At 43.5% G+C, this 18,907-nt stretch overlaps 2 protein-coding genes across 5 annotated transcripts in view; one reads left to right on the forward strand and one right to left on the reverse strand.

Annotated features, from left to right (window-relative positions):
• Positions 1–4,321, forward strand: part of rell2 (RELT like 2) — a 17,928-nt gene extending 13,607 nt beyond the window's left edge. For 3 of the 4 annotated variants that reach the window (XM_028031422.1, XM_028031424.1, XM_028031423.1), the window contains one exon: positions 68–4,321. In XM_028031422.1, coding sequence (XP_027887223.1) covers positions 68–1,760 — 1,693 coding nt within the window. In that variant the 3' untranslated portion in view covers positions 1,761–4,321. The remainder of the gene's footprint in view (positions 1–67) is intronic. The other variant, XM_028031425.1, reaches the window with a different exon arrangement.
• The window catches only part of LOC114153103 (F-BAR and double SH3 domains protein 1-like), a 26,526-nt gene continuing 11,571 nt past the window's right edge, over positions 3,953–18,907 (reverse strand). The window contains exons 10-21 of the mRNA XM_028031426.1: positions 14,186–14,281; positions 12,235–12,351; positions 10,852–10,956; positions 9,948–10,103; positions 7,062–7,190; positions 6,518–6,601; positions 6,271–6,415; positions 5,558–5,658; positions 5,277–5,384; positions 5,049–5,196; positions 4,914–4,969; positions 3,953–4,805 (exon numbers count right to left, since the gene is read on the reverse strand). Of these exons, the coding sequence (XP_027887227.1) occupies positions 4,758–4,805; positions 4,914–4,969; positions 5,049–5,196; positions 5,277–5,384; positions 5,558–5,658; positions 6,271–6,415; positions 6,518–6,601; positions 7,062–7,190; positions 9,948–10,103; positions 10,852–10,956; positions 12,235–12,351; positions 14,186–14,281 (1,293 nt within the window). The 3' untranslated portion in view covers positions 3,953–4,757. The remainder of the gene's footprint in view (positions 4,806–4,913; positions 4,970–5,048; positions 5,197–5,276; positions 5,385–5,557; positions 5,659–6,270; positions 6,416–6,517; positions 6,602–7,061; positions 7,191–9,947; positions 10,104–10,851; positions 10,957–12,234; positions 12,352–14,185; positions 14,282–18,907) is intronic.

The raw sequence follows: 18,907 nt of genomic DNA on the forward strand, positions 1-18,907 counted from the left end.
TTTGTCAAGTTCAACGCATGAAGAGCTGTAAAGTGAAACATTGTTCTCTTTGTCATTATCTCCTCAGATTTCGGGTGACACACTCTGATAAGAAGCTCCAGGGAAGTCCTAACCTATTGGCTGTTTCGGGGGACCAGCTGGACCAGTCCCAAGACAGTGAGGAGAGAAAGGAGGATGGGTACAATCTGAAGAATATGTTTAAGGAAGTTCAACCGCCTTCAGATGGTGCTAATGGTGTTGCTGCAAATGCGGGGAAAAGGAAGAAGAGTGTGACCATATTTGGGCTGAGGCGGGGCAGTGATCCTTCAGGTTTGAGAGTAAAAGAGAGGGTAGGTAGAGACACTGGGGGGAGTAGATTTGCTGTTCAGCAGCCACCTGTTGTGCTGGAGGAACCTGTCCAGGCAGAGAGTGTAGAGGCTAATCCAGAGTGTGGTACTAAAGCTGCTGCCAAGCTGAATACTGAGTCTGCATCAGCTCAGCGTGAAGGTATAACTTCTATTCTCAAAAAATCCTCCAACTCTAACTCTGGTTCCCAGGAAAGTTCCAGGCTTGGCCTACAAGGAAAGATGGCCGTAGGAGCCTCTGTCCCTTCCTCCCTCCCTGTTTCACCTGGGAAATCTGTAGAAGTCAACAATAAGATATTAAAGATTGAAGATCCTGGACCACTACAGACCTCAACCCCCAATGACACCATACCTGCACCAATTCCAGGTTTCACCTCAGTTATGCCCACTGGTCAGTCCCATTGGAACAAAGACTTTACGACTGCCAGGGTTTCCTCTGACCCATGTTCCAGTCCAGATCCAGAACCAGCTGCCAGCGGAGGCCTTGCTTTGATAAGCTTGGGTTCATCTCCTGCATCTTCTTTCCAAAACAAGACCTTTTCATCTGTCTCATCATTAAAAACGCCTACCTCATCCCTGGCAGAGTCACCAAGTCCCAAAAGCAGCTTAGGAAACTTACCAGAGGCTACCAGGAGCAAACCATTAGCACCACTCCCCCCATGTTCTTCTCCAACTGCAGCCTCACCCCGTTCAACCCTAAAGTCAGAAAGTTTGACTTCTGTGAGATCTACAACATATGGAGACATACTTCCAAGTTCATATTCCACGAAGGAACACAAGCTAGAAGGACAGACTGAAGAAAATATAGAAAAAAAGAGACCTGGAATCATAAGGACACCTAAACTGCCTCCAGTTGCAGCAGGAGATTTAGCCTCTTCATCTGAGCAGGTTTTAAAAGACAGACAGAGCAGTTTACCTTTGACGCCCCCCAGCCTGCTGTCCTCATCCTCACTTCAAGGAGGGAGAGTAAGTAGTGTAACAATTGTTAAAGCCAGTCCTGACAGCAAGAGGGAGTTCTCTGTCATCACTATGGTGGACAAAGAAGAGGCCTCCTCATCGGACCAGAGGTTGAAGAGTTCCCAAGATGGATTTAAATCAGAGAGAGAGGAAACAAACCCCACTGTTAGAAAGCAAGAACAGATTTTTATTGGTGAATCTCAGACTCAGAGAAAGGAAACCTCAGGAGGAGAAACCAGATCATATCCAGGTCAAGACAAGGATGACATGATGGAGATGGAAGACATTAGAGACTGCAAGGTGACACAGGTGGAAGGAGCTGAAGGGCCGAGAGAGGACACTGACAAGATGTTGGATAACCAATCACAACAGAACCAAGAAGGGAAGTGCCAAGATGATGAAGTTTCTACTGCATCCAGAAATGATCCAAGTAGAGAGACAAACGATACCAAAAACTGAACTACACTCAGACACAAGTGATAAGATCAATGACAAAATACTATGATGAGCACTCTTTTATTCATTTAACCTCAGATGATTTTTTGGAAGTTTTTTTTTTCCCTTTCTAGCCATAAGAGTGAAACTGACACCAGACTTTCATATTTATATTAATGAAAAGTTATGGTTTGTTAATATAAGTTTTGTTCTGTCGGTTTACCACTAAACACCATACCACCAATGGGCTGGTGGTATGGTGTTTGGATATGCATGAACAATGCCACTGGCATTCAGCGCCTGACTAACAGTTTAAGAGTTTCACTTAATGCCCTGAAATATGTCTGAACACTGGAGTGACTGGAGCAACGTTTGTCCACACATATATAGCATATTGTAACCTCTCCACATTTCCACACCGTTGTCTCCAGGTCTGTTCGAGATTTGACCTTAGTATCATCCTGTGCTTTGTTGCATATTCACACATAAAATGAACCAGTAGGGGAAAATGTTGGGATCCTTTGCTTTAATAGCCTGTTGGCAGCTCCCTTCTGTGCTGCTACATCATCCATTGAATATTTCCTGATAGCTTCTTCACTACAAGTTTTACAAACTTTAGGTCATGCCTCCAAAGAGTACAGTATTGTTTATTGGAACAGTTTCTGTGTTTCTATTACAAATGTGTGCAAAACTTTGTCGATGTAAAAAGACATCCTCCACCCCCCCAATTTCGAAATAGTGGTGTTTCCACTAGATAAACACAATTAAATCCACATCTGAATAATTCTGTTCATGCGATAACGTCGTTATCATCCTCCTACCACTTCCTGTGGTCTTCTGTTTTTTCCACCAACCGACAACCAGCTCTTGATCATGATGCATCAAAAAGTGTTTCCATTGCAGTTTTGCAAAATATACATTTTTTGTCATAAGATGTTAGTGCAATATTAAAAATAGTGAAGAAGCTTGTCCACCTATTACCTCTGGATCCAGAGTCCTAACCCAAAATAAGCTGCCTACAATCCTCAATGGTTCATAAAATATCTCTACAGAGATACCATACAATACAACATGCCTGCAAAATTCCTCACGTATTACAGGAATTACAGCATATATTTAGTAGCACAAAGTCCCTTCCTTTACCAAATAGAGCATCGGTTTATAATCAATTGGCAAACCACAAACACTTGTGTCTTGGAAGATCCCACACTGTGTCTCTGCAGTGTTACCATTGGACTGTGAAAGCAGACAACAAAAGATTATTCTATAGTACTCCATTATTATTTTTTTCAAAATTGGTATCCATTAAACAAAATTAGTTATTCCAATTTGCACAATTTTATTTTCAATGGAAACACAGCTGCTGACAGCAGAGGTTAAATCAAATCATTATGAGTTGCAAGTTTTAAGCAAAGTCCCAAGTAAAGACATTCAGGTGCAAAGTCAAGATCAAGAGTTAAGTTCATTGTTCTAAGTTCTTAATTTTTTCATTCTTACTAAGTCATTTTACCAAATATGTCATTCAGTTTCAGAGTAATAACACTTGACTTAAACTACAACTACCTAAAAACAGGTACATTTATTTGCCAAAGCGAGCAAATTTAAACAAATGAGTTAAAAATGGAAATATATTTACTTTACGGCTGATGTTACTCCAAAGTGTCAGCATGCACATGCATGTTTAATGTATAAATTAAATAAAAACTAAATGCAACAAAAGATGTCTCCCAAAATATACTCTTAGTTACTCATCTAATTTGTGAAGTAATAATTTGTGTCTTGTTTGCATGTGTGAGGATGAAAAGTGAGAGGAAGGAAGAAACCCAACACTTACATAAAGTCAAAGACATTAACAGAAATCCTGTTGAATGAATCAAACAAAGTGCAGTTAACATCTGTTTATGTCTGTCTTCATATTGTCCATTATATCATTATATATTGCACTATACGGTTTGGAGGGTTTTCTTCTCCTTTCTCTGAGCTGGAGGTTCACACACACGCACACACCCCCCCACACACACACACACACACACACCCGCCCGCCCGCACATACATACATATATATATAATAGTGGAAAATCATTTTCTGTTTCCATATTTAAAAACTTTGTTCTCAGTTCTGAATAAGAAATGTTAAAAATTTAAGGTATACATTACATCATAATGAACGAGACAAAGTGTGGGCAGTAAATAAATGGGTCTCGAACTTCTGAAATAAAGGAACAGGAAGTGCTTTTATTTTCTCGTTTCAGCTGGAAGTGTCTTTGTAATGTTATGGCAAGTGATCATTACTGTCATTATTATGAAGCTACAGCTAACATGAACAGATAGTTATGAGCCATTAACAGACATCAGCAGTTTTCCAGAGATCTGAATGTTTATTATTATAACAGCGGTGAAAATTCTTTAACAAGCACCACCTTAGCTCTCATCTTCAACCCAATCGGGTGGACGGTTATCGAATTCCCTCCAGGTCAAGTTCTTTATTATATCAACCCAGATGTTTTGTTTAGAGCAAGAAACTGAGCTGCCAATAAATGGATGTAATACAAACTATACCAATAAAATGAACATGTAAACAATCACCAGAGGTTTTCTTTCCCCCCTTTTTCTTTTCTGTAAAACCGACAATCTGTGTAGAAGGCACACATTCAACCACACCAGTTCCACTACAAAATTATTTGATTTTACATTAAAAAGAATTACAAATATTTTGTACAAAGCACATCAAATATTTTAAAAACTACACATGCATAACTGCCATTAAATGTAGATTATGCCTTTGCTAAAGGAATGTACTGTTATGGGATATTGTTTGTAAAGTTTGGTCAAGAATTAACAACAATAACTTCCGCTAATTTAGCCAACCATAATACTGACTTTTAAACAGGTCCATCGCAGAGAAACCTATGTAGTGTCTGTGATGCATTCTCAGCTTTGGCAGTGAGAACACCACTAGTGTCTGCTGAGGTATGAACCATTGCTGATTGGCTCAAAATAAGTCACGATTTCCTGTGAAGCTCAACGGTCCCACGTGGAGCTCGTTGGCGGAGGAGGAGGAGCCCGACACTGAAACCACACAAGGACAGTCAAAGTATTGGTCCTCACATCTTCTGTCAGCTCAAACTTGAATATATAATTGTCTTATTGTTAAGGTAGGCGTAAGATGACACATACTGGTCTTAATCGATCACTGGGGAACTCAGGAGGAGTGGGGCCTCTAGCGTCAGCCTCTATTGTGCCAAAAGACACACAATGGATTTAGCTGGCACAGCCAATATATCACGTTCCAGAGGAAACACTGCATCTTACCAGCAACCCTCGACTCTTCTATGTGAACAGACTGCTGTTTGTCCTCCACACCAGCAGGAGGAGTAGCAGTGTTTGCAGAGTCACCAGCAGAAGCTGAGGGGATTTTGATGGGGGATGAGCAGGGAGGTATAGCTGCAGCATGGAGAGGCTAGACAGAAAACAAAACATGAGAAAAAGAAGAATTCTGGAGCCATTTTTCCATCAGAATCCTGTAGGGCTCCTCCTCACCTCCTTCTCCTCCTCTTCTTCTTCTTCTTCATGCAGGAGCTCCACCAGCAATGACGGGAAAACACCGATTCGCCCATCTAGTTCTCCTTCCCAAAAACCATCATCTACCTAAAAAACACACGTTAGAATGGTTTCAGTAAGAGGCTTCTTCAGAGCCGCTGCAACATGGACCACTACAGGAGATCTTTCCTGCTCACAGTCATCAGCATCTATGACAACTCTTTGAATAAAACTGGGTCATATGAGTTAAAACAACAACATTTGTTTCCCCGCTTACACACCTCTCCATGTGGACAGCGTATGAGACGAATTAGCGCCCCCTCCTGGAAGGAAAGCTCTTCTGCACTTTGAGCTTGATAGGAGTACAGAGCTTTGACAACACCTAGAACAGATGCAACCAGATTTTAGTCCCATGTTGTTCAATGTAGTGATCAAGAACATGATCACTTTACACACTTTACAAACGCCAGTCCACAACAAGTAACTTTTATATTTGAATATTCTGTATTATAAGAATATTATAATATTATAATTATAATATTAAAAGCTGATCCTCGTAACATTTGGCTCATGGCCTTCTCCCACCTTACAGCAAACTATCAGGAAGATCACCCAGCAGGTTGGTACAGAATCAGACTGTCAGGGTTTTACTGTGCAGAGTCATTTTAACTGGACAACAAAGTCTTTGTTGAAACAAAACTGATAAAAGTGGATGAAGGGGCGTCCTCTTTGTTTGCTCTCAAATGTTAATGTTACATTAATAGCAGTAATTAGGGCTGTAATGTTACACAAGAATCCCACTTCTGTCGCATTTCTGTATGTTTCAATAATATAAGTAAGAAAATATTTAAGATATTTACTTCCGTTATCAGTAAAGTTGTGAAATTATGTTTTTATGACATAATTTAAAACATAAATTATGTTTTATGCTTTAGTGACATGCCAACACTAGCCCAAGCATAAAGCATCCCTACAGCAGGCTCACTTTACTGACCGGTGGCCCCTGCTCTCTCTTTAATCCCTGAGGATGAGCTGGAGCTGAAGGAGCTGTCCAGCTGAGCAGCGTCCTCTGCTGGTAGACACTGGAACTGCACATAGCGCTCAGGAACATACCCCACCTGGCCACAGGAGTTACACACCTGGGAAGTGACATTAGCAGATATGTGCATTCGTAGCCTGCAGCTCTTTTTTTCCCCCCTATATTATATTGATATGATTGTATAAATTGCTGTTTTTGCTACCTTCAGCCAGTCCTCCACATCTCCGTCTTCAACCACATGAAGCTCCTCGCCCTCTGTGACCGACAGCTCATCTGATTGGCTCGCCTTCATGAGGAAAACCGGTCAGCAACAAATTATTTATTTATTTTTTTGAGCAAAAAGCATAAATTCACTACACCAAACCAAGAATCTCTGCAGAGATCTTCTTGTCCCAGTTTGTCTTGTGTACATAATGTCCAGTCAGATGTTTGTTTTAAAAGAAACACAGTTCAATTAAAAAAATAACTAATGAGCTAAAAACGTTTAATAACAGATTTCGGATCTGTTAAATGAGTTGAACCTTTTACAGACAGATGATTTCTTAATAGCAGTAAGAACAGCACATTATATTAAATTGATCTTTTTTAAATATCATTTTTTTTAAAGTACAGTTCTGTAGCAGCAGCTCTCCTGGTTAGATATTTACATATCTTACAATAAGATGTAAAGCGTTTATGTTTTGAGGTAACATCTGTGTGAAATCCCTCCGTTAAAGTGCGGTCAGTGCTGGTCTGGTGCTGCCCACCTGGTAGCTGTAGACAACTCTGCAGGCTGCAGGATACACACACACTCTAGAGGCAGAAACTGGATCTGCAAATATGTCTCCGTTCTCATCATCATAGTCCTCAAAGTCAGTCAGCTCAAACTCATCCTCCTAAAAAACAGGAACACAGCTGATCAGAGAGAGGACGGTCAGGTCCACTCTGTGGACCTTCTTCTGCCTCTGCATTGATGGGCCTGAGGGTAAAAGACGTCTGTTCTGATTGGCTCTGTGTGTGACATCGTCATACAGAGACCAAAGAAATTCCAGAAGAGAGCAGGAACAAAGAAATGTGAAAGGACAGGGATACATTTGGGAAACTGAATGAACGATGCTGAAAAAAGACACGATTATGGTTATGTATTTTCGTCAACATACCTGAGACATTATGCTAAACTGAAGCTATGACGGAAGCTGCTAAAATCTTAAGAAAAAAACCTGCTTTAGACTATTTGAGACAAAAACACCAAGCGTCTACCGACTGGGCAACGTTTGAGAGGGATCTGTCCAGTCACGCAAGGGTGTAAATCACATCTCATTATTGGGGGGGATCATAAACAGGAAAATTTCTTAAGACCAATTGTGGGGGGGTCAGCAAAGTTACAGTGAAAAGTAATGTAAAATGTGGTTTAAGAAGTTTTTAAATCACATTCAAGTTGCAGGACCAAAAATGACTAGTAATGCATATCAAACGTGTTTTTCTAAGTAAGCAAACTGTTGTAAAACTAAAACTAAAAATTTATAAAACTAAAATGCTACTTTTCAAAGCAAAGTTTTAAAGTAAAAAAGTCTCACTGAACAAAGTATCTTTTGTTCAGTGAGACTGAACAAAAGACGAGTTCTGTTCAGTCTCACTGATCTAATCTCTACGCCTACACCTTTACAAAAATTTAAGGTTCTAAAAAAAGCTTTAATAAAATTTAATAAAATTCCTCAGAAACATTGATTTATTGTAATGGCTCCCAATACAAGTTATGGGCTTTTTAAATGATAACTTGTTAAGTTGCTTTAATTTTAAGCCTTTTTTTAGTTTTGCCATGTCCTGGATGATGGAGAACCAGCAGGTAGATAGAAATGAATATCTGGGGAGTATTATAACTTAAATGTAACATTTAAAGCACCAGGGTTTATATAGAAAAATATTCAGATTTTATTTTGTGGTTTTAAAGGCTCTATGTTGAAGACTGTGAGAAATAAAGGCATAGCTTTCTTTTTTCTATCTGTTCTCTCTTCTGTTCTCAGCTCCCTCCCTCCAGCTTCAAACTCTTCTAATTAACTCAAAGTTAAAGAGCTAAATATGAATGAGATGTTTGCTACCTTTGACAAAAAAAAGCTTAAGTCTATATAAATGGCAGATTTAGTTCGTTCTTTGTTTCTTTTGCCTTTTTATATTGATATTATTTAAATGCAAATGTTTCTTCAGTTATTTTTTGGGGGGGACAATTCTAGACTTTTCCAAGATTGGGGGGGATTTACGCCTATGCAGTTACGGCCGGTCAGGGTGACAGAAACACTAACACAAACAAATTTTACTATTACAGTGTACTTTCGTACACTGTAATAGTAAAAATATAGATAGTTTAAGAAAATACAACAAGGTACAAAAAAGAATATTAAAATACAGACAGAAAATGCACAATAAAACTATAATAAAAACTCATTAAAGTATATTTTGCATCAGGAAAACGAGGAATTCCCTTCATCTCCTTCTATTGCTACATTTATCAACAATAAGATTGCTTTTACTTAAATACTGACTAATGGATTTCCTTTTCCTTTAACTTTGGAAAAGTAAAGTATATCGGGGGAAACAGAGCATTGGCAGAGTTTCTTAAACAATCAAATCCAGTGTTGGGCCAAAACCCATTTAGAACATGCTATGTGTAGCGTAACGACCACATGCTGCTGGTCAGTTAACATAATTTCCCTTCAGACTGCGGCTCCATGGAGGCCTTCTCTGCTCTGACTTTCTCTCCCTCTTCATGGGAAAAAGAGAAAGTTGGAAAGTTCAACTGAGTCAGGGATCTTAACAACAGTAATTATCCGCAGCAATTCAAACGAGGAATGGGGGCTTTAAAAGCTCTGATATAATGCAAGAAGTCTCAAAGAATAAAAACTGGAACCTTTCAACCAGTTCACTGATGTTCTTAAAGCAGACGAACATATTTACTGAGGGAGTCTGTCAAAGGGGCGGTATTACATAGTTTCCAGGCTCATAGTGCTGTTTTATAGTACAATCAAGTAACTATATTACCTTCAGTTGTTATAAAATGGTATGTATATCATATATGACTTAAAAGAAATTTGGCTTTATAATTAAATGTTTTGAAATTGGGCCTCTGTCTCTTTGAGAAGCTCCTGCTCTTCCTTAAACTTCAGGACGTCATCACAACATGACTCCACTATTAGCCCTTTAATGTTTTTACCAGTGTTGCACTGAGAAGTAGCTCCTATAATGAGCTCAGAAGATGCTCAGTTCCACCAGGTGGTTGCTAACTGCAGCTGGCTAGTCTGAAGGAGTTGAGTGGGGGAGTCACAGGGTAGGGCGGCTCTGTGTGGCAGAAGCTTGGAAGCTGCAGCTCTGAGGAGGAGCTACAACTCGGAAGGTGGAGTTAAGTCTATCCAGGCCTTCTGCACAGCTGAATTGTTGCCATGGAGATTAGATAATTGATCAAACATGCATTAAAGAATCAAAGCAACACCTGATGAAGGGATAACATTATTACATGATGTAAAGCTCAAACGAGTTGATTTTACATAATATTGCCCCTTTTCTGGTTGAAATGGCTGATTGTTGGACAAACTGAGTCTCCAAGAGATCTTGCGTGTGTGTGTGTGTGTGTGTGCATGTATGTGTGTGAGTGACCTTACTGAAAACTCCTCTGTGGACCTTCTCTGCTCGCTGAGACGGCGCTCTGTCTCCAGCTCCTCCTCCGCCTGCTTCATGGCGTTGTGGAGCCACTGTTGGGTCCCCGAGACGCTGAGGGCCAGCAGAGCCAGGCGAGCCTCCGCCTTCACCCTGCTGAGCTGAGAAACCGACACACACCGACACGGGCCGGCCCCGATCAGGACATCACAGCACGTCGAGTTCCAGTTTAAGTTAATTTGTAGAGCACATTTCAGCAATGAGGCAGCTCAAAGTGCTTTATATCATAAAAACATCACCAATTATGAAACAAGCAATAATCATTACATTTTGTCAAATGCCACCATCAAATACATTGATCAATGTTCCAGTTATTATGAATCAAAAGCAGCTCTAACCAGCTGGGTTTTTAGTCTAGATTTAAAGGAACACAGTGTTTCAGCTGTTTTTCAGTTTTCTAGAAATTTGTTCCAGATTTGTGGTGCATAGAAGCTGAATGCTGCTTTGATGTTTTAGTCAGAACCTGTGAAGACGCTGCTGCAGCAATCAGTGGAACTAAAGATAAACACATGGAGGAGTTTCTCTAACGCTGAGACATTAGTCCTCCAATCCTGGAAATGTTCTTCAGGTGATAGAAGGCCGACTTTGTGACTGTCTTTATGTGGCTCTGAAGGTCCAGGTCAGAGGTCATCAATACTCCCAGATTTTCAAACACCGCCTTTGCTTTGCGCCGTGCTCAGATCCTTCAGCTAAACCGACAAGGTCCAATAATGTTGAAACCTGGTGTTGATCAATACTTTCATTGATTTCTGAAGGTCAGAATTTCTGATCAACTTTGAGACTGTTACTAACAGTCACAGAGAGGCGGACCAGAAGGACTTAAAGTCAATGTGTTCATCTCACACCAACCTTTGCTTTCCTGACAGTCTCCTGAACCTCTGTGATCTTCTGCTCCACGTTGAGCCCCGTCTCCCCTGACAACAGCTTCTGTCGACTCTCCAGCATCTCCAGAGCCTGGCAAAGAAAACCAGACTAAACTGGCAGCAAGAAAATCTCTTCACATTTGTGTGTATTGCTGATGCTGGTGCCTGAACATTCAGTGTTTATTGGTTTCAACTCTTTGAAGAAATGAAAAAGATTTGTTCAGCTGGTGATGGGGGGATGGATGGAGGTAAATACATGACAATACAGAACAAGAAACCCTAAGAGAGGTCACTAGAGACTGGGATGAAGGTTCACCTTCCAGCAGGACAGAAACCCTACATCCAACTAGAGCTTTGGTTGTTCTGTTCTGGTTGCAACCAATGCTATTATGGTTTGATCCTTACTAGAAAATCAAACCATATTAAAGGAGGCCTACTCAAAGTCCAGACCTATTTCCAGTTAGCAATCTGTGCTAAGACCTGAAATCCAGTGTACACAAACGCTCTTCATTCAATCTGACTGATATTTGCAGGACAACATATCAGTTTGTAGACCTGAAAAATGTGAAATGATTCTTAGACCTAAAGACTTGCAGCTATAGTTGTGGTAAAAAGTGCTTATGCAATGTGTTGTTTCAGGAATACAAATGTATGCCACACTTTTCATTTTCTATATGTTTTTGCTATATGTTTTAGGAAAAAAACACTTCCCAATTCAGCACTAAATTGTGGAGCCTAATAAACTTTGAATAAAATGCATCAAAGTTTGTGGTCAGAATGCTACACAATAAGGAAAAGATAGAGGGCTATGAATACTTCTTAAAGATGCCACAGTGTTCTCTAAAGGCACTCAAATTGATAATAAGTAAAGCATAGTTTCAGCGCCTTACATTCTGCACAGTGTAAACATAAAGGTTATAAATCCTAACAGCGGATGGTTTCATCCAGGACATGTTACTGTGGAATATCATCTCTGGTGCCCAGATATTCAACTGTTAGCATGTGATGAGAGTCATACAGCTACAGTCTTCAGTCAGAGATCCACAGCATCACCATCCACAACAACTCTTTGAAGAAACTTAGATCATATTTTGGAATTGAACTGAATTGTTCCCCTTTGGATTGTTTCAGTTCTGCAGTATTTCTTCAGATGTTAGAACAAGCGGTTGTTTATGGTATACATGCACTTTTTAATAAAGTGAACACATATTCAGCCATGTATTTACAGTTGGACCAGTTGGAAAGACAAAGATAGAGCAATCTTTAACTCCAGAAGAAAAGGGTTACAATGATACAGCCGATAAAAAAAATCTAAATAGGGGAAAGGTTAAAGGTAAAGCACAGAGTTATGGTTCTGTGTTCTGCTCACCCTTTGCCCATGAGTGGCGATCTTGTAATCCTTGGCAGCCTTGGCAGCCCATTTCTTGGCCTCCTTCACCAAGCAGTTCTCTCCCTCAGAGCCCTGCATGTCCTGCAGTGCAGTCATCTGTGTAAGAAACAAACTCAAATCATTTTTCCTGAGTCCTGCAGGGTCAGAGGAACAACAGCTGTTTGTGTGCTGCTGACTAGTGTTTCACCTTAAGTAAGACTTATTTCTTTCCTTAACACTACTGCAGTAGCCACCGTTCAACCCAAAGAGGACAGCACTAAGACAGCTTCAGGCCAAATATTGCAAAGGTTTACAAGAAAATGTTACACTTTGCACAGTAAGATAAGGATGTCTCCACCTGTAATCAGAACTGTGACTATAATAATAATAATAATAATAATAATAATAATAATAATAATAATGGAGGAAGTTGGGTTGTGGTCTGAAAGAGAAATTGAAATGATTGATTCTTTTAAAGCCCAATTTAAACTGTTCATCTGCAAAAATGATTATTCGGAGTTTAGTTTAGAAAAGCTCTCCAGTAGAAAACAATCCTCACATAAGTGACTTATCACTTATAGTGATAAGTCTGGCGGGACACCAGGCTTTACTTGTACCCCCAAGCTAAGCATTGCTTATTTATTTAAGTTTTTTTGAGATGTTTGCATTTTTTAAGACTTTATAGTTGGTGTTCAGATATTAATCTTCCAGTAACCTATAATTATCAAGTGATATTTTCAGGTTTCCTGTCAACTTTTGTTTGTTCTTTTGTTTGTAAAGATGGCCATTCAAAGTTAATTTCCTGTTTTTTGTTGCTGTCATTAATGCTAATATGCCTTTTGTTTTGAGAACCTTACTTTTCTCTTGTGTTCTGTTCTCTGTGTATTGTGAATTTGTCTCCCTCAGTGTTGTCTGGATTAGTCAGTTTCTTCTGCTCAGTTTTCTCCCACAGCTGTTCAACATTCCTCTGGTTAACGTCGAGACACGGCTCCTCTACAGACCACTGGGATTGTGAGATCAAGTATTCACACCAGTATGTAATGGAAATCCTGCCAGCACAAACACAAACCAGTCCCACAGTAAAACTTGAACTTCTGAATTTCAAAGTTCTCAAACTCAACAAATTCCTGTGCAGTTCAGACCAAAACAGACATCAGGTCAGTCACGAGGTCCCATTAACTTCACCGTTTTCTAACTGCTGCATATGTCATCCAAGACGAGTTTCCATCTGATTGGAGACAAATTGGATCCCGTGTGTCTCGGTCTTTAGGCTCCTTTGTCACTGATCACATTTCCTCTCTATGTAAGTTCCCTGATTTTCATTTTTTCATTGCTGGACTGTATAAGACTCTCAGTCAAGTTCATGAGTGCCTCTGTGTTCTTGTGTTCTCTCTATAAATATAAAGAGAGAATATAAGTTTGTTCAGTTCTCTTGTTAAATTCTGTTTCATTGGCCCATGTGGTCCCTGTACTCTATCTTTGACAGAAGGAACACAGTTTTTTTTGAAAACCTAAATTCAGTTTCCAGTCAGTTTGAAATCAAATCCAACTGAGATGATGTGCTTTGACCTTAAAAAGGCTGTCAACGCTCAAAACCTGTCAGAATGGCTGAATTAAAACAAGTCTGCAAGCAAGAGCGCGCCACAAGTCCTCCACAACAAAGTAAGCAGCTCACTGAGCGTTACCAGAATGACACAGTCAGCTACTGTAGGTCGCTATGTTACCTTTCCTCATAGAGCCATGCTGGTTTGGATACCTTTTGCTTATTTAATAAACAAAATGATCATTTGCAAATTGATTTTAGTATTCATTTTGTCTGATATTTAAGTTTGTTTCATAATCTTAAGCTTTTCACTGCCAAACAAGAAAAAATCTGTAAGAAAGCAAAACTTCTTTCACAACTCCACCAAATCAATGAGTGAAGGAGGAGACAAAGCGCAGGAACACACACCACGTCCCGCAGAGCAGGCTGGAAGGTGAAATCTGATGTTCTTGTGAAGGAAATGGATTCCTGCAAAAACTGCTGAACATTCCTCTCTCTGGTCACCTGAAAACAAATAGTGTGCATCAAATTAATTGTTCACTGATCATCTGAAAAACATTCATCCTGCCTCACATATAATTCAGGGTTGCAGATGGTTTAATTTTGGCTCCAGATGTTCAGAGAACGTCCATCCATCCATCCATCCATCTTCTTCCGCTTATCCGAGGTCGGGTCGCGGGGGTAGCAGCTTCAGAAGGGAGGCCCAGACTTCCCTCTCCCCAGCCACTTCTTCCAGCTCCTCCGGGGGAATCCCGAGGCGTTCCCAGGCCAGCCGAGAGACATAGTCCCTCCAGCGTGTCCTGGGTCTTCCCCGGGGCCTCCTCCCGGTGGGACGTGCCCGGAACACCTCACCAGGGAGGCGTCCAGGAGGCATCCTGACCAGATGCCCAAGCCACCTCAACTGGCTCCTCTCGATGTGAAGGAGCAGCGGCTCTACTCTGAGTCCCTCCCGGATGACTGAGCTTCTCACCCTATCTCTAAGGGAGAGCCCAGCCACCCTACGGAGAAAGCCCATTTCGGCCGCTTGTATCCGCGATCTCGTTCTTTCGGTCATGACCCAAAGCTCATGACCATAGATGAGGGTGGGAACGTAGATCGACCGGTAAATCGAGAGCTTCGCTTTTTGGCTCAGCTCTCTCTTCACCACGACGGACCGGTACAGCGCCCGCTTGACAGCAGACGCTGCGCCAATCCGCCTGTCGATCTCCCGCTCCCTTCTTCCCCCATTCGTGAACAAGATCCCGAGATACTTAAACTCCTCCACTTGGGGCAGGACACCCCCCCTGACCCGGAGAAGGCACTCTACCCTTTTCCGACTCAAGACCATGGCCTCGGATTTGGAGGCACTGATCCCCATCCCGGCCGCTTCACACTCGGCTGCGAACCGATCCAGCGAGAGCTGCAGATCACGATCTGATGAAGCCAAAAGGACCACATCGTCTGCGAAAAGCAGAGATGAGATCCTGAGGCCACCAAATCGGATCCCCTCAACACCTTGGCTGCGCCTAGAAATTCTGTCCATGAAAGTGATGAACAGAATCGGTGACAAAGGGCAGCCCTGGCGGAGTCCAACTCTCACCGGAAACGAGCCCGACTTACTGCCGGCAATGCGGACCAGACTCTGACACCGGTCATACAGGGACCTGACAGCCCGTATCAAAGGGCCCGGTACCCCATACTCCCGGAGAACCCCCCACAGGGCTCCCCGAGGGACACGGTCGAACGCCTTCTCCAAGTCCACAAAACACATGTAGACTGGTTGGGCGAACTCCCATGCACCCTCCAGGACCCTGCCGAGGGTGTAGAGCTGGTCCAGTGTTCCACGACCAGGACGAAAACCACACTGCTCTTCCTGAATCCGAGGTTCGACTATCCGACGGACCCTCCTCTCCAGGACCCCTGAATAGACCTTGCCAGGGAGGCTTAAGAGTGTGACCCCTCTATAATTGGAGCACACCCTCCGGTCCCCCTTTTTGAACAGGGGGACCACCACCCCAGTCTGCCAATCCAGGGGAACTGCCCCCGATGTCCATGCGATATTGCAGAGTCGCGTCAACCAACACAACCCTACAACATCCAGAGCCTTAAGGAACTCCGGGCGGATCTCATCCACCCCCGGGGCCTTGCCACCGCGGAGCTTTTTAACCACCTCGGCGACCTCGCCCCCAGAGATTGGAGAGCCCAACCCAGAGTCCCCAGGCTCCGCTTCCTCAGTGGAAGGCATGTTGGTGGGATTGAGGAGGTCTTCGAAGTACTCTGCCCACCGGCCCACAACGTCCCGAGTAGAGGTCAGCAGCACACCATCCCCACTATAAACAGTGTTGGTGCTGCACCGCTTCCCCCCCCTGAGACGCCGGATGGTGGACCAGAATCGCCTCGAAGCCGTGCGGAAGTCTTTCTCCATGGCCTCTCCAAACTCCTCCCACACCCGAGTTTTTGCCTCAGCAACCGCCCGAGCCGCATGCCGCTTCGCCCGCCGGTACCCATCAGCTGCTTCCGGAGTCCCACAGGCCAAAAAGGCTCGATAGGACTCCTTCTTCAGCCTGACGGCATCCCTCACCGAAGGTGTCCACCAACGGGTTCGAGGGTTGCCGCCGCGACAGGCACCGACAACCTTGCGGCCACAGCTCCGATCGGCCGCCTCGACAATGGAGGCACGGAACACGGTCCACTCAGACTCCATGTCCCCCACCTCCCCCGGGACGTGTTCGAAGTTTTGCCGGAGATGGGAGTTAAAGCTCCGTCTCACAGGGGATTCCGCCAGACGTTCCCAGCAGACCCTCACAACACGTTTGGGCCTGCCAGGTCTGACCGGCTTTCGCCCCCGCCACCGGAGCCAACTCACCACCAGGTAGTGGTCAGTGGACAGCTCCGCACCTCTCTTCACCCGAGTGTCCAAGACATACGGCCGCAGATCCGATGAAACGATGACAAAGTCGATCATCGAACTGCGGCCTAGGGTGTCCTGGTGCCAAGTGCACATATGGACACCCTTATGCTTGAACATGGTGTTCGTTATGGACAATCCATGGCGAGCACAGAAGTCCAGCAACAGAACACCGCTCGAGTTCAGGTCGGGTGGGCCGTTCCTCCCAACCACGCCCCTCCAGGTCTCACTGTCGTTGCCCACGTGAGCGTTGAAGTCCCCCAGCAGAACAAGGGAGTCCCCAGGAGGAGCACTCTCCAGTACCCCCTCTAAGGACTCCAAAAAGGGTGGGTAATCTGAACTGTCGTTCGGCCCGTAAGCACAAACGACAGTCAGAACCCGTCCCCCCACCCGTAGGCGGAGGGATCCTACCCTCTCGTTCACCGGGGTAAACCCCAACGTACAGGCGCCAAGATGGGGAGCAACAAGTATGCCCACTCCTGCCCGACGTCTCTCTCCCTGGGCAACTCCAGAGTGGAAGTATGTCCAGCCCCTCTCGAGGAGACTGGTTCCAGAACCAGAGCCATGCGTCGAGGTGAGACCGACTATTTCTAGCCGGAACCTCTCAACCTCACGCACTAGCTCCGGCTCCTTCCCCACCAGAGAGGTGACATTCCACGTCCCAAGAGCCAGTTTCTGCAACCGAGGATCGGACCGCCAGGGTCCCCTCCCTTGGCCGCCACCCATCACACAGTGCACCCGACCCCTTTGGCCCCTCCCACGGGTGGTGGGCCCATGGGAGGGGGGGCCCATGTTTCCTCTTCGGGCTGAGCCCGGCCGGGCTCCATGGGTAAAAGCCCGGCCACCAGACGCTCGCCATCGTGCCCCCCCTCCAGGCCTGGCTCCAGAGTGGGGCCCCGGTGACCCGCGTCCGGGCGAGGGAACACCAAGTCCAAGGTTTTCCTTCATCATTGGGGTCTTCGGGCTGCACTTTGTCTGGTCCCTCACCTAGGACCTGTCTGCCTTGGGTGACCCTACCAGGGGCATGAAGCCCCAGACAGCATAGCTCCTAGGATCATTGGGGCACTCAAACCCCTCCACCACGATAAGGTGGCAGCCCATGGAGGAGGTTCAGAGAACGACTCAGAACAAATTTCTCGTCTTAAGTGATGTGGTGCTGGATTTCTCTCTCCTTTAAGCGCTCTGGCACCATATTTATTTTGGCCTTTTCGCCGTTTGGCCCGACTTTGTCTTATTTACACAAGCGACCTTGTCTTTCCCTTATTTGGCTGCTCCTGCTCTGCTCTCTCTCCTCTATGTGAGCCTTTTATTTTTCTGCTGCTGCATGGGAATGAGGAATGTCTCATGTCTGGACTCAGACAACATTCTGGCATGTTCCACCTGGAAAGCCCCACACTGAAGAGGTGGAAAGGCTTTAGTTTAGCAATCCTATAATCACTTTTTCTAAAAGCCCAAGCTAAAATACAGATAAAAATATTAATGAATACCATTATAATATGCAATTTTCTATTACATTCCTTCGTTCTTTATTTCAGTGATCCTTTGTTAAAGGGGCAGTGTTATGTAAAATCAACTTTTAACATCATGCTATGATGTTATTCCCTCATCAAAAACATGCCTGGAGTGTTGCCTTGCATGTTTGAGAAATCCTTTAGTCTCCATGGCAACCATTCAGTTGTGTTTAACACCTGGATGGACCTGGTGCTGCCTTCGAGCACGAAGCCCCTCCTCCAAACTGCAGTTTCCAAGCTTTCACCACACAGAGCAGCCCCTCCCATCACTCCCCGACTCAACTCCTTCAGACTAGCCAGCAGCAAATAGCAAACACCTGGTGGAACTGTACATGCTAAGCTCATTATATGAGCTACTTCTCAGTGCAACGCTGATAAAAACGTTGCTAAAAGGTTAATAGAGGAACCATGTTGTGATGACTTCCTGAAGGTGGAGCTTAAGGAAGAGCAGGAGCTTCTTAAAGAGACACAGGCCCAATTTCATATCATTAATTACAAAGTCAAAATTCTTTTAAGTCATATTTGATATCTACAACATTTTTATAACAACTGGAGGTAACATAGTTACTTGATTGTGCTATAAGGTGGAACTATGTGACTCAAGAACACACAATACTCCCCCTTTCATAGCACTCAAATAAAATTCGGAACCATATTTGACCCCAGAGAATATCCCTCTTTTTATCTGTTAGTTTCAAGATAAGATAAGATAAGATAATATAAGATAAGATA

This window comes from Xiphophorus couchianus, chromosome 11 (assembly GCF_001444195.1).
Source record: "Xiphophorus couchianus chromosome 11, X_couchianus-1.0, whole genome shotgun sequence".
Classification (NCBI taxonomy): Eukaryota; Metazoa; Chordata; class Actinopteri; order Cyprinodontiformes; family Poeciliidae; genus Xiphophorus; species Xiphophorus couchianus.